Here is a 15,858-nt window from a genome sequence, read left to right as displayed (position 1 = left end):
AACTCGACCGACTTGGTCACCCACACACGCACACGACCAACGAGGTCTTTTGGGGGAAAAATTGGACCCCACAACAATTCTAATTTGCTTTAGGGTTATTTTGAGGTCCATTTACCTCTCCCAACCCTATAAAAGCTACACAACCTCTCTCATTTCCTCACAGCTATCTTGTTGCATTTGTGTGAGAATTTGTGAGGAGTTTGTGAAAAGTCGTGGAGTTTGTTTTTGGAGCAACAGTGAGGAGTCTTGGGCAAGCATTGGAGTAGCAGTGAGGAACTTCTTGGACAGCGATTGGAGCAACATTGAGGATACGGTTTGTGCCCAGAGGTATTTGTTTTCACTTCTAAAATCTGTTTTTGCTTATTAAATTGAAGAGAGTATTTTTTGTAAAAGAAATGAACATTGAAGCAATGCTATTTTTTGTTGTTTTCATTTTCAGATTTTTTTTTCTTTCATTACTAAGTCAAAAATGGCTCCTAGAGTGAAAGACGCTGCTTGGGCATATGTTGAAATGGTTGATAATCAAATGCATTGCAAATTTTGTCATAGAAAAATTAAGGAGGGTCTTGGGGCATTCATTGGCTGAACACCACTTGGCTGGTATTAGAGGCCAAATTACTCCATGTAAAGCATCATCAGTACAAATTAGTGAGATTAGGAAGGAGTTGTTAAATAGCTATGAGAAGTTTCAAGAAGAAAAAGCTAGGCAAAAAGAAATAGAGGGTAAAATTGGGAGGAAGAGTATACAACAAATGATGGATACCAACCCCCATTTTGATTTTGAGGGCTCTTCCTCTATCCCTTGTACTAATGCATCCAACTCCTTCTGCTATGTTCCTCCCTCTTTGGAGTCCATGCAAGAAAAGAAAGGGTAAGGGTAAAATGAAAAAGAAGGGTGATATGAATATCAAAAGTTATTTCACTGTGATACTCTCCATCAGATGCACATGGTCCTCAAGCTAGTAGAAGTCATATGCAACCCGCTTTAGATGACCATTGGAAGAAAGAATTGAGGGAGACTGCTTGTGATTACATAGCTAGATGGTGGTATGATGTTGATATCCCCTTCAATGCTTCCTGTTCACCATATTATGAGCCTGTGTTTGATGCCATATTTGTTGTTGGAAAGGGCTTCAAAGGCCCTACTATGCATGAGTTAAGGTGGTCTTGTTTGTGAAGAGAAATTTCCTCCATTGATGAGTATTTGAAAGATTTCAAAAGATCATGGGCAAAAATAGGATGTACCATCATGTCAGATGGATGGAGTGATCAAAGGAACCGTACCATCATAAACTTTCTTATCTTTTGCCCACATGGAACCATGTTTCTAAAATCAGTTAATGCATCTGATAGGGTGAAATATGGACAATTGTTGTTTCAGCTGTTGGATGAGGTTGTTGAGGAGGTGGGGGTGGCTAATGTTGTTCAAATCATCACAGATAATGCCTCTAACTATGTTCTTGCTGGTAAACTGTTAGAGGAAAAACACAAAACCATCTTTTGGACCCCATGTGCTGCACATTGCATAGACCTCATGCTTGAGGATATTGGCAAATTAGATTGGGTCAAGAACACTGTAGAGCATGCCAAAAGCATAAAAAAATGTATCTACAATCATTCATGGATTTTGAGCTTGATGAGGAAACACACAGGGGGCAGGGATATTATTAGGCCTGCTACAACTCATTTTTTGACATTGCAATCTATGCTTTCCCAACATAGAAACTTGCAAAAGTTGTTTTCCAGTGATGTATGGAATGAAAGCCATTGGTCTCACAAACAGAATGGAAAAGATTTGAAAAATAAAGTTAATGAAGAAATATTTTGGAAAAAGGCAATAGAGATTGTGAAGGTCGCTGAGCCACTGGTTAAGGTGTTGCGGTTGGTGGATGGGGAAAGATTGGCTATGGGCTTCATTTATGAGGTTATGCATCAAGCAAAGGAGCAAATAAAGACAACATACAAGGATGGAGTGGCTAAGCATGGGCCCATTTGAGCAATCATTGATGAAAGATGGAACAATCAACTCCATCACCCTATACATTTAGTTGGGTTTTTTTTGAACCCAAGGTATCATTATAAAGCTCTCGAGGCATGAGCTTTGGGTGGGGAGGTTAGAGATGGATTGATTGACTACATTGATCGCATGGTCTCTATGGAGAGTGATCAATTGGAGATACACCGACAGATCACTTGTTTCAGCAAAGCCATAGGTACCTTTGGTAAGAACCTAACAAGGATTGCAAGGGAAGCAGGTGAGCCAGGTAAACAAACAATTTCAATTTTCAAATTCTTATTTTGTTAAATTGTTTATAATTTCAAAGTTGGATATAATTTGTAATTTTGTTGAGCTAACTTATTACACAACTATGTTTTTTGCAGCACAATGGTGGGAGGCATTTGGTAGCCATTGTCCTCAATTGCAGAAGCTTCCAATTCGTATTTTGAGTCAAACTCGCAGTGCTACTAGGTGTGAGCGCAATTGGTTCTCTTTGAGAGGATTCACTTAAAGAAGAAAAACTGTTTGGATAAAAAACGATTAAATGATCTAGTCTATGTCCAATACAACCTCCGGCTCAGATGCAACCAATTGCTGGACAAAAGACCTGATTTAGATCCCATTGTGTTGGAAGATATTGATCCAACATCAGATTGGGTAGTGGAGAGTCATCCAACAGAGTTTGATTCTGATGAGGATTTACAAATGGAGGCATTAGTTGAAGAAAATGTTCAGTTGAGTGTAGATCCACTTGTACCACCCGCAAGCCCAACCCCAAGTCCTTCAGTTGTAGGCGTTTCCTCTACTCATCCATGACGGAAGCACATATCTCGTCTATCTCGGCGTGCAACTATTGCGCAGCCTACTAGTGCTACCACTTCTACTGCTACAGTTGCAAGTTGGAGATGATGATGAGGAGCCATGGGTTTCCCTGTCTGACTCTGATTTAGAGTCTGAGCCAGATGATGTTGGCTTCTCTAGCAGTAGCCAATAATACTGGTGACTAGTGATGTTTCGCAGTTTACTTTTGTTGTAGAGGCCATTTCTAGCCTCCTTGGTTATGTGTTTTTGTTTTGATCTCTATATCATCATTCATGTATGTATTGGACAGTGCACTGGGTGCCATTTTGATATAATGGATATATTCATGAGCCTACTTTGATCATATGTTGTCTTCTCTCTATATTCTAAAGCTTTGTGCTTGGAAACATGAATGAAAATCTTTAAAATTATGTTTTTTTATTAAAAAATAAATATTTAATGTATTTTTTACGATGACCGAGTCATTTAAATCGAACCGATCGAGTCGGAGTTGGAGCCAACCCTCGGCCGTTTTTGAACCGGAGTCGGAGTTTTAAAACATTGATTCTTTGTAACCTTGGAAGGATATTTTGTGTAATTGCCTGGAGCTAGTCGTGGAAAGAATATAACACATACCCAACATCCATCCATTTCCAACCCACTAAAATCAATTTTCAAACCATACATCTCCCACCCAAACTGGTGTTTGGAATCAACTCCACCACTCCATACCAACACACCAGAAACTTGACTCTCTCTTCGACTTGCTAAAAAATAGATATGCCAAAATTTGTTGTGCAATTCCTAATAATTATGAAACCTGAATATGAAGAGAACTACTATGGGACATTTGCTAAATATAACTTCTAAAAATCATAGTTTTAAAGACTAGAACTGAGTTTTGAATCAGGGCATCTATCAAACCGGGTTTGAACCAAAATTGGATCTTATTGGATTCAATGAACCATAAGTGGAAAAAATACATAAATTTTTGCTTTTTAACGAAAAAAATTATTTTTAAGATTTCAAATCATAATTTCAAACCATTAGAGACAAAATATGCAAATTTTGCTTATCTATATACCATGTAAGGGTGCACATATCAAAATGGCACCGAGTGCAATACATATAATCAACAAAATATAGAGTCAATGTTCTAAATGGCTTTTAGAATTAAAAAACAATGCTACAACTCATGATACTAGGCCATTAGCCTACAATAAATAACTGATCAACATGTTCATTCATCAAACCCATCACCACTACTAGACATGGGATTATCACCATGAACTACATAAACATCATCTGGCTCAGACTCTGCAACATTAGTAGCAACACTAGGCCTAGCAAAACTAGAAGCAAAAGTTGTCTAAGCTACATGACTAGTGCTTTCCTCACCATGTGTCATGCTTGGTGGTTTGCTTCCTTTCAATCATGATTCGAGTACCATATATGCATTGGGATCAACCCTTGTAATATCCCTAGGGTAAAATTAACAGTAAATATTCAAAGCAAAATAGACAAACATACCATGAAATCAAAACAAACAATCAAACCAGGAATTTGCATCCAAACTGCACTATGTACTCATTCTATTAATGGAAAGAGGTGTACAACAAGGTCTTGGAATGAGTGCACCTAGGCTTGCTATAGACAAGCTAGCAAAAACCCAAAATGATCAATGAAACACCCTCCTCCAGTTTGATGCTAATTCGGCCCAATTGCTACGTTTTAGATGCCCAGAAATGTGCTGCTGCTCGAAATGACCCGCTGTTAGAGCCCTCTTCGCTGCTTGGAAAATTTCGGGAAATTAATCCTAGCCTCTACTCAAGAAACCCAGAATAACCCACGAAGGGTTTGGTCAAAGCCTGACCCCGAAAATTCGACCCTCTTGGGCTTGATTGGCTCTCCTGCTGGGTAAATTGACCCACTTGAAGATTCTGCTGTTGAATGCTCCAAAAATGTCTGCAAACCTTGTTAGAAGGCTCCTCAAGCCTTCTCTCCAATTTTCCTCCAGAAACTCCCCTCACTTCTCAACTTCCCGGAGTGCGTCTAGCTATATGATTGCGCAGTCCCTGCGCTGCTGTAACTCAACTCATTGCTGTTGGTACGAATTGGGATGAAGTAGAACTCCCTCCTTGGGATGGCACTCGAAGTCCACCGAAGCAAGGGTTGGAATTTCTGCTCGGAAACACTCGACATGCTAAAAAACACTTGCAGACTTGGCTCACTGCTCAAGTGTGCTATGCCAAAACACAAATTCTGAAAATGATAGATGTTGAGAAAAATGAGATCCCCTCCTTCCCTTTGTCGATTTTCCCCCAAGGTTTCCCATTTGGATCCACATCTTGCCCCTATTTGCTTCTTGACCCCCTTCTGATTGAGCGTAGATTGCCTGTACGGCTGGAGCCTAAAAAATACCACGTCCCATACTTCGAACTACCTCTCAACTCTGCCCCTGTCTGCGTAAAGCTTCTGCTGATTTTGGGCCATTTGCAAGTTGTCCTTCAGAGCCCTCAAGATATTTTGGATCTCTTATATCCAGTCCTTGGCCCTTGGGGCCCTGCTGTCTTCAAACATAATGTCAGCGCAAGATAATCATAACCATACATAGCTCGGAATGGTGACATACCTATAGGCGTGTGATGCGTAGAGTTGTAACAGTATTCACCCAAGTGCAGCCACTGTATCCATGCTCTTTGCTGCTCTATCACATAGTTATGCAAGTAGCCCTCCAACCACTTGTTAACTATCTCCGTTTGCCCGTCTGTCTGAGGGTGGTAACTGGTACTCGGGGTGAGCTCAATACCCACCAACCGGAATAGCTCTTGCCAAAATCCACCCATGAACCTGCTGTCCTGGTCACTGACGATGGTCTTCGGGAGACCATGTAGCCGAAACACCTCCTTGAAAAACAATTCGGCCACCTGTGAGGCCGAGTACCGAGCTGGAATGGCGAAGAAGTGAGCGTACTTCGTCAAGCGGTCCACCACTACATAGATGCAGTCTTTTGCCCTATATTGTGGGCAACTCGGTAATGAAATCCATCGATATGCTCTCCCATTTCCCCTCTGGAATGGGAAGTGACTGCAATAGGCCGTGGGGTGTGTCTGCTCTACCTTGTTCCGCTGGCATGTGTCACACTCTTAGATATGCCTTAGAACATCATCCTTGAGGCCCTTCCATGCAAAGCGCTCCCTGATGGTCCGATATGTCTTTGTGAACCCTTGGTGCCCTGCTAATGGTGAATCATGAGCAACTTGTAGAATCTTCTCCTGCAGCGGGGAGTTGGGTACCAAGTAAATCTGGTCTCAATAGTAGATCACCTCATTCATCTCGAAATACCGATCATCTGTCACCAACCCATCAAGGACCTCACATGCAAACTTGTCCTTGGAGTACCCTTCTAAAAACTGCGCCCTCCAATCTGGAGCGATGCTCATCAAGGAAAGAGTGGTTGGCCTCCCGGACAACGCATCAACCACTACATTGTGCTTCCCTTTGACATACTCAATGTCAAAGTCATATTCTTGTAGTTTGCTCACCCACTTTCGCTGTCTCTCCTACAATGGTTTCTGCTCCAAAAAGACCCTGAGGCTGTTTGATCGGTCTTGACCTTAAACCTGTTCCCCACCAAACACTGCCTGAACTTGGACAACACATGCATGATGGCCAACATCTCCTTATCATATATGGAGTAAATTAGCTCATGGGGCAGTAGCTTTCGGATTTGAAACGCTATGGGGTGCCCCCCTGCATCAATATGTCCCCTACACCCACTCCTGATTCCTCACACTCGAACACGAAACACTGAGTGAAGTCAGGAAGTGCCAACACCAGACAACTACTCGTGACCTCCTTGAGGCGATCAAATGCCTCCTGCGCTGTAGTGGTCCACTCAAAGGCCCCCTTCTTCAAGTCGATGAGGGGTGAGACTAACTGGGAGAAGCGCTTCTCGAACTTCCTGTAATAAGTGCAAATGCCCATGAAACCCCTCAGCTCGGTGACATTTCGGGGCTATGGTCAATCTTAGATAGCCCTGATTTTCTCTTCATGTACTCTGACACCACCTCCCCAATGATGTGCCCTAGGTAGAGCATCTTGGTCAGCCCAAACTCGCACTTGGATAGTTTGGCATAGAACCACTGCTCCAGAATGCGCAGTATTACCTCCCTCAAGGTGTTGCAAATGCTCTTCCCATGTTCGACTGTAAATCAATATGTCATCAAAGAACATCAGCATGAATTTCCTCAACTGCCCACGAAACATCTGGTTCATGCATGATTGGAATGTCATAGCTGCGTTGGTTAGCCTGAAGGGCATAACCAGGAACTCGAAGTGCCCTCACCTGAATCTGATGGTACCCCAACCGCAACCAATCTTCAAGAAGAACTTAACTCCCCTCAACTCATCCATCAACTCATCTATACGGGGAATGGGATAGTGGTTCTTCAGTGTTTTCTTGTTGAGGGCCTTGTAATCGATGCACATTCGTAAGGACCTGTCCTTCTTCACCAACATAGTTGATGAGGCAAAAGGGCTAGAGCTGGGCCTGATGTGCCCAAGTGCTAATAGCTCATGGATGGCCTTCTCGATCTCATCCCGAGAAGCCTTGGGATGTCGATAAGGGGTGGTAATGACGACCTGCACCCATGGCTCCAACTCGATAGTGTGCTCAAACCCCTGGTTAGGTGGCTGACCCGATGGTACGTCCCCAAATACCACTGGATACCTGTCAAGAATAACTTGTATCTCCAGATGTGGTGGCTTGGGCTTTCCCCCAACCTCTAAGATCCTCAACTCCACAACCCACTCAATGTCTCCATGTCTCAAGTCAACCTCCATCCTGTGGGCTGAAACAGTCTGTGTTGAGTATGAGTGCATCCCCTGAAGCAACACGATCTTGCCCTCTGGTCCTACAAACTCCATCTCCAACTTCCTATAGTCTGTTATGACTCTGCCAAGTGTATAGAGCCATTGGACTCTCAACACTACTTTGGTGTCTGGTACATCCACCACAAAGAAATGATCTGTCATGGAGTAGTTCCCCATGGTCACTATCAAGGCTGGCACATAACGAGTGCACTACATGGTTCTGTCCCCAGGCACAAGAACTGAGAATCCCTCAAACTCCTCAGTTGTGATGCCCCTCCTCTGAACCAACTGAGCATCAATGAAGTTGTGGGTAGCCCCTTTGTCCACCAAAACTGATACACGTTGCCCTTGAACAGTGCCTCTAATCCTCAATCAAGAATTTTGGTACCCCACGCAATGATGCAAGGACCCCTCCAGTAGGTGCGAAGGAAACACCCCCTGGTGGTGGTGGTCCTCCCCCCTGAGGTGCTGCATTGTCCTCTCAACCCATCTCAAAATAGGTCTCATCCTTTTAGAAGACCTCAATATAGTGGGCCTTGCCTGTTGCACACCTATGGCTTGGTGCCCACGACTCTTGACAAGTGAAGCACAATTTCCTCCTCCTGAGGCCTCTCCACGTCTCCTCATCCAGCTGCCCACGCACCTGATTAGCTCTCGGTGGTGGAGCCTTGGTGTCTTTCCCCCTCTGCTGGAATCCCTGTCTAGGGGGTAATGGTGCTCGTGCCCTAGGTAGGGCATCTTGTAAATCTCGAGCTCTCCCTACCGCACCCTGTGATGTAGTGGGTCTATTGGACCTCACTAACCCGCGCAATGGCTCTGCTAGCCTATCCACAAACTCTGACAAGTCAGGCACCATCACAGACAATTGCAGAAACTCTGAAATGTAGGCTTTTGCACTCTCGGTCTGCTTGATCCTTGTCAGTGCCCTGAAATACTCCGCCGGATCCTTCCTCTCAAACCGCTCCAACACCCTCCTGGTGAAGTTACCCCTGCATGTCCAACTTGGTCAATTCGTGGAACCATCAGTCGTGGGCTTCCTCTTCCAGATGTAATGTGGCAATCTTGATTGCCTCTCCTTCTATCGTTTGGTTCAACTGGAAGTAAACATCCAGGTTTTCGACCCATGCCTTGGTCGAGCTCCTGGAGGACCCATTGAAGGTTGGGAGAAATAGCCTCCCCGTAGTGCGTTGCAAATTTGTCCCCTGCATGTGACCTCCTATGCTCTGTCCCTTCGGTTTATTCTTGCCCTTCCACTGACATAAATCTTTGAAAGTAATGGCCCTCCCAAAATCAGGCACATAAGACTGATACTCCAGGAAATAGTCCCCATAAGGTGCCTCCTCCTACTCTGACTGCCCACCTGCTCCAGATTGTAGGAATGTAGGAATGGTGGATCTAGGGGGTGTGTTCTAAATCAATGGCATGTTGGCATGGAGAGATGCATGGTGCTGTGAGGTGCCAAATCCTTCTCCATAGTGGAAATCCCCTTGGACTCCCTTACCCTTGTTTCCATTGCCATTTCACTGGCCCATTCATTCAATGTTTTGAGATAAATCCTGTATTGCTTGCAGTAGGAGTTGGGCAAACTCCTTCTCCTCCTCCCTTTTGTCTCCTTCATTGTTCCCCGTGTTGGTTTCTTCTAGCTCCAGTTCTGTAGTCACCTCTGCCTTTGGTATGTCACGTTCTACCTATCCTCTGGTGTCATAGACTGCGTTGCTCCCACACATTGTGCTAAGTCTATGAGCTTTGATACCACTGTAATATCCTTAAGGGAAAATTAACAGTAAATATACAAAGCAAAATAGACAAACACAACATGAAATCAAAACAAACAATCGGACCATGAATTTGCATCCAAATTGCACTGTGTACTCATTTTATTACAACAAAGTGCTGGAATGATTGCACCTGGGCTTGCTCTAGGCAAGCTAGCAAAAGCCCAAAATGATCAATGAAATGCGCTCCTCTAATTTGCTGCTAATTCGACCCAAGTGCTGTGCTGTAGATGCCCAGAAATGTGTCGCTGCAAGAAATGATCTGTTGTTAGAGCCCTCTCCGTTGCTCTGAAAATTATAGGAAATTAATCTCGGCCTCTACTCAAGAAACCCAGAATAACCCACAAAGGGTTTGGCCAAAGCTTGACCCCAGAAATTCGACCCTCTTGGGCTTGACTGGCTCTCCTGTTGGGTAAATCGACCCACTTGAATATTCTGTTGTTGAATGCTCCAAAAATGTCTGCAAACCCTGTTAGAAGGCTCCCCAAGCCTTCCCTCCAAATTTCCTCCACAAACTCCCCTCACTCCTCAACTTCCTGGAGTGCCTCTAGCTATGATTGTGTTGTCCTTGCGTTGCTGTAACTCTCGCTGCTGTTGTAACTTGACTCACTGTTGTTGGTACGAATTGGGATGAAGTAGAACTCTCTCCTTGGGTTGGCACTCGAAGTCTACCAAAGCAATGACTGGGATTTCCGCTTGGAAACTCCCGGTGTGTTGAACAACACATGTAGACCTTGCTCACTGCTCAAGTGTGCTATGTCAAAAGACAAATTCTGAAAATGATAGATGATGAGCAAAATGAGAGCCCCTCCTTCCTTTTGTCAATTTGCCTCCAAGGTTGCCCATGTGGGCCCACATCGAATTTCCCACACCAATTTTGCTCCAATAAGAGCGTACTCTCCATATGGGCCGAAATTCCCTTGTGGTGGCCCCCACACTCCACCAAAGCCGCAATGTTTCCATCAAACTATGATGTTGTGGTGCTTCTCATGCCAAAGATCGAATGTGGGTCCCCTAAACCCACTTCTCCTAGTGAAACAATGTAATACGTCAAAATTGAGCAAAAAATGGTATTTACTTAGTGAAACACTAAGTAGGAATATCACAACCCCCTCCCAAATTCCATAGCATCAAATATCAAAATTAGGATCACACTGGTTGAGTTTCCTCCACCCATTCTAAGTTGGGTCAATATCATCCAACACAATAGGATCTGTATTGGGTCTTTTGGTCAACAATTGGTTGTGCCTTAGTCAAAGGTTGTACTAAACGATTTCAAACGATTTTCGTTCCAAACGATTTCTCTTCTTACGTGAATTCGCTTGTAAATAGACCATTTGCACCCACACCTAATAGCATTGCAAGTTTGGCTGATCCACATCCCTTGCAATCTTTGCCAAATGTGCCCGTGGCCCTACTGAAAGTACTGATCTATCAATGTATTTCCAATTGCTCGGACTCATCAGGGGCCGTGCGCTCCAAGCACTCGTACAACCCATCTTAGACGTCCTCATTTTGATTTTCTCCTAACTGAGCTCTATAATGATACATTGGGTTTAGGAAATACCCGCTTGCATGTATAGGACAATGGTTGATTGTTCCTTTTGTTATCAATATCTCCCAAATAGGCCCATATTTACCTACTCGATCTTTGTAGGCTACGCATATATGCTCCTTTGCCACCATAGCCTCATAGATGTAGTCCATGGCCATTTTCCCCATCCACCAACTGTAACACCTTAACAAGGGGCTCTCCAATTTTTACAAGCGTTGCTGTTTTTTTCCAAAAACTGTTGTCAACAACGTTCTTTTTGGTGTCTTTTCCATTTGGACTACAAAGTACGAACCCATGAAGATGAATTCCAATCATTATTGAAAAACATGTTCTGTAAGTTTTGTTGCAAATCTTATGATAGCAGGGCTAACAAGCTCCTTGTCCCCAGTTTTTTTCCTCATTAGGCTTAGATGTATTTTGTGATACACTTGGCATGCTCTACAGTGTTCTTTACCCACCCCATTTTGCCTATGTCCTCATGCATGAGGTCTATGCAATGTGCAGCACATGGGGTTCATAATATGGTCCTATACTTGGACTCTAGCATCTTTTCAGCAAGAAAATAGTTAGAGGCATTATCGATGATGTTTTGCACAACATTTTGCTCCCCTACTGTCCTGACCATCTCATCCAAAAGCTCAAATAACAGGTTTGCATCTTTCACCCTATCAGATGTATTAACTGATTTCAAAAACCTGCTTCCTTGAGGGCAAGAGATTGGGAAATTTATGATAGTGCTATTTTTTCCATCAGTCCATCCATTTGACCTGATGGAACAACTTGTTTGTGTCAAAGACTCTAAAGTTCAAACTCAGTCAAATATTTTTCCATGAACAAAACCTCTTTTTGCAAAAGAGTTCCTCCTCAAGTCATGCATACTAGGGCCTTTGAAGCCCTTTATGCAATTATAACAGAGTCCCACATAGCTTGGCAATAAGGTGAGTGGGTAGCATTAATGGGGATATCTGCATCATACCACCTTTTTGCATTGTATTGAAAAACAACTTCTTTGCATTGCTTTTCCCTCTTGGACAAAATGGAAGATGTTATCAATAAATAATAGTACGTCTTGCTCATTGACATCTCGGAAATATTCGGCCATGGTTATCTTAGGTATCTTAGGTGGGTTGAGTTAGACTTGGTTGGGAGGCAGTGGCACTAACAGAGGCAAAGGTGGAGGAAGGTGGGGAAATAGCTTGTAATGTTTCTTTTTTACCTTTAGCTCGACTTTGAGACCGAAGAGGGGGAGGAACATAATGGAAGGGTTCATGGACATTGGTGGAAGGGATAGAGGAGTCTTGAAGGTCAATATCATCAAACCCACTTGCGCCTTTCCTATCTTCTGCAAGTTTCTTCTTCCTTGTAATTTCTGCTTGTATAGCCTTTTCCCTAGCCTCCTCAAACTTCCCAAACTTTTCAAGGTATTCTTCCAAATAGGCCTTATCACTTTATTTTGGTCTCTTATACCATCCAAGTGTTGTTTCAACCTATAAATACCCCCCACTCCATTGGGTGCTTGCAATATTTGCACAACATTTTGCCATCAACAACATCACAATGAACCCATGCAGCATCTTTGGCTTTTGGGGCCATGGTGGATGATGAAATTTCAGATTTGAAGGGAGAGAGATCTGCAAATAGAAAAAATGCAACTAAGTAAAATGCAAAAACCTGTGATAACTTTGAAAAAAAATGAGGCAGATTTAACCTGCAAAGAGGGGCTGTTTTATACTTGAAAAAGGGGAAAAATTAAGAACATGGAGAACAATCAATTCTGGACTTTTTAAAGAGAGAAAGCATACCTGGTAATGAAAACTAGCTGCCAAAGCCGCCTCCTAAAAATTGAAAAAGGGGTAAAAATTAAGATCATGGACAGCAATCAAATCTGGACATTTTAAAGAGAGAGCATACCTGGGAATGAAAACCAGCTGCCAAAGCCTCCTCCCAAAAATGCCAACTACACTAGACAGTTCCAAACTCGCTCAAAACCATCTCGAAGATGAGTAAGAATCTCAAAACTTGTAGCTGTTGCTGCAAAACTCAGTGCTATTCCAGAACTCCAAGCTCTCATATGCTCAAAAAAACTTGAAATGAGAAGTGTGAGGCAAATAGGAGCACAGAGCTGTTTTTATAAGTTTAGGGGGGCATATTTTGGGGGGAAACTGCCCATGTTCTTTAGAAACCAGCTAAACAAACCACCTGCGGGTCCTCATTCTCACCATGTGCACATTAATGACCCGGATTGGTTTTTAGCAGAACCGGCTGGTTTGGACTGGTTGGTACTGGATAGATACCAAACCAGCTCTGTACCAACCAGTCTGCAAACTGGGTTTATTGGCCAGTTCAATGTCTGGACTTTGCTGACCAGCCAGTTCGACCAGTTACTGGTTCAAACCGGCCCTTTTGCAAAACTATGCTAAAATAGACACTGCTAAATATAGCAGTGTCTGCTAAATATAGCAGTGTCTTGCATGTCTATGAAGATAGTCTCATTAGATTCACCTTTCTGCAAGAAATCCCGGGTATGTGCACAGAATCAGTGCGCACACCTTGAAACACTAATTGCTAAAAATGGCAGTGTCATGAAACTGCTGCATGTTGCCCGAAAGAGGCTCAACAGCATCTTGAACTTGCAAGGACCAAGAATATGCAGTTGACTCTGATATGTGGGTCCCAGAACTCTGGCTCCTACGAAGTAGAACCGAGTAGCAAGTCATCCAAATCTGATGAAGATCGATGTGTAGCTGGCTCTGATAAACGTGAAACTCTAGATGTACTTGTAATCAAGTCACCATGATGAAATTGAGCTGGAAATTAGCCTCCAGTTGCACAGGCAATCTTGGGATTCAAAAGGTCACAGTTTCAAATCTGGTAGGGGTAGGGTATGTATACTTTCATAGACTAAGCAGTCAAATTACTGTGCAGAGTGGTCCCTTGTCCCACAAACAAGGGGGTCTCATACATCTTATTATTATAATTTATTATAAAGATTGTAAGTATTACTTTTTCAAAATGATTAAATCCATGTGGTTTGATATTGTGTGTCACACCATCTTAAGTGTAGGGACCTCAGAATTTCCACTATGTTGGATAGGAAAGCTTCTATTTTATGGTTTGAGCTGGTTTTTAACATTCCTTTTGTTGGCGGATACTCAGGTTCACTTTGCAGCGACAAAAGAGGCAATAACTAAGCATTTCAGTCGCTGTGGAGAAGTGGTCAAAGTTATTATGCTAACTGATGCTGCAACTGGCCAACCGAAAGGGTAAACAGTGATTCCATCGTCTTGATTTATTCTTTGAGCACTGTGATGTATATATTGTATTTACTTTTGATTAACTAGTGTGATTTTTTTGCATGGAACCATAAAGTTAGTATCTCTGTGTTTAACTTCTATCCTTTCATAACAGGTCAGCATACATAGAGTTCTCTTGCAGAGAAACAGCTGAAATTGCATTGACCTTAAACGAGACATCATTTATGTCAAGAATGCTGAAGGTAGTGCTGCATGTTTTTGAAGTTTACTGGGTTTGCATCTCCACTATGAAGTTAACATTAAGACCTATTATATTTAGTATACAGTGCTTATGATGTTATTTGTTCACAGGTTGTGCGGAAAAATGCTTCACATGTTGAACCTTCTATCATTGCTCGCCCCCCATTACGTCGACCTCTCCCATTTAGTGCCTGGCGTCCAACACGAGCTGTATATGGAAGAGGCTTAGCTAGTACATACAGGAGAGGCTACATGCCAAGGCCTTTTGTTTCTCGTAGTCTACAATGGAGGCGAGATGCATCATCGGGTGGAACCTCTGACAATTCAGCTCCTCTAAATGAACCTCCATTGGGAGTGAACTCTGTCCCTGTATTTGGTGGAAATATTGCTGGTCCAGCCTCTGCACAGTTGCCACGACCTCTTACTTATATCCGAGATGCTACAAAATTATCAAATGAAAACGCTGGCAAGAGCCAAGAGTAGTAGGTTCTCTGGTTGAAATATGTTGTTATACCAGTGCAATAAAAATAGGATTGCTATAAATGGCTATTCTTTTGAAAGTCCATTTAGGAGAGCCCCTACAAGCAATATGGGCACAAGACTCTGAGTCTTGCACAAGTCCTCTGTTCAAAATGGCATGCTAATAGATCCAATTTATTGGAGCATCGTTTTAGCCAGAAAGAATATCAAATAAAGAAGAGCATGTTGCATGTGAGGAGTCTATAGGCTGAATACTATTTTCAAAAGGAGTTCAGAATATGGAGGTGTATGCTTGGAAGTGCCTGACCCGGCATTGTACGACAATTGTTGTATCTATGAGAAGCATACAATAGTATGTCTTTTGGCGGCAGTATATCATATATGTCTGCTGCATTCTCAGAATATTTTTATCATATGATTTTGTTTTTCCATTTCAGTTGGATGCCCTGTATCGTAAATATGATTTGGTAGATCTTATTTCATATAGTTTTTGAGGCTTATCAAGTTTACCGGATGGCACAAAACGTTGGTGTGTTAGTTTTGTCTTCATATATGGCACTCTAGTTGTTTCCACATTGCATGCCTCTTACCGGCATTTGGGTTGATAATGTCATTCTGTTCTTGCTATGCGTCCTTTTGATAGTCAACTCTGTTGTTTACCTGCTTTTCCTAGCATTATCATGAGTTATATGTGCTCTTTTATAATGAACTTCATTGACTAGAATATTTGGCCTTAAAAATCACGAATCAGTTGCCTTAAAACACATTTATGTGTTTTGAAGCCCAAATATTTTTGTTTTGGTTGTATATGGCTGGGCTACAGGGAGGACGGGGATATTTCTATTAATGAAGATTGGAGTTTGAATCAACGAAGAGAGC

At 42.6% G+C, this 15,858-nt stretch overlaps 1 protein-coding gene across 1 annotated transcript in view; it reads left to right on the top strand.

The window, feature by feature from the left end:
- The window catches only part of LOC149205065 (uncharacterized), a 78,030-nt gene extending 62,553 nt beyond the window's left edge, over positions 1-15,477 (top strand). Inside the window, exons 9-11 of the mRNA XM_089394887.1 lie at positions 14,162-14,268; positions 14,414-14,501; positions 14,611-15,477. Of these exons, the coding sequence (XP_089251013.1) occupies positions 14,162-14,268; positions 14,414-14,501; positions 14,611-14,982 (567 nt within the window). The 3' untranslated portion in view covers positions 14,983-15,477. The remainder of the gene's footprint in view (positions 1-14,161; positions 14,269-14,413; positions 14,502-14,610) is intronic.
- The last annotated feature ends 381 nt before the right edge of the window (positions 15,478-15,858 follow it).

Source organism: Pinus tabuliformis, chromosome 1_2 (genome assembly GCF_031772625.1).
Source record: "Pinus tabuliformis cultivar Carrire ecotype Pingquan chromosome 1_2, CPIR1, whole genome shotgun sequence".
NCBI classification, from domain to species: Eukaryota; Viridiplantae; Streptophyta; class Pinopsida; order Pinales; family Pinaceae; genus Pinus; species Pinus tabuliformis.
The sequence above is the reverse complement of the archived record's forward strand: the minus strand, read 5'-3'. Positions and strand labels throughout refer to the sequence as shown.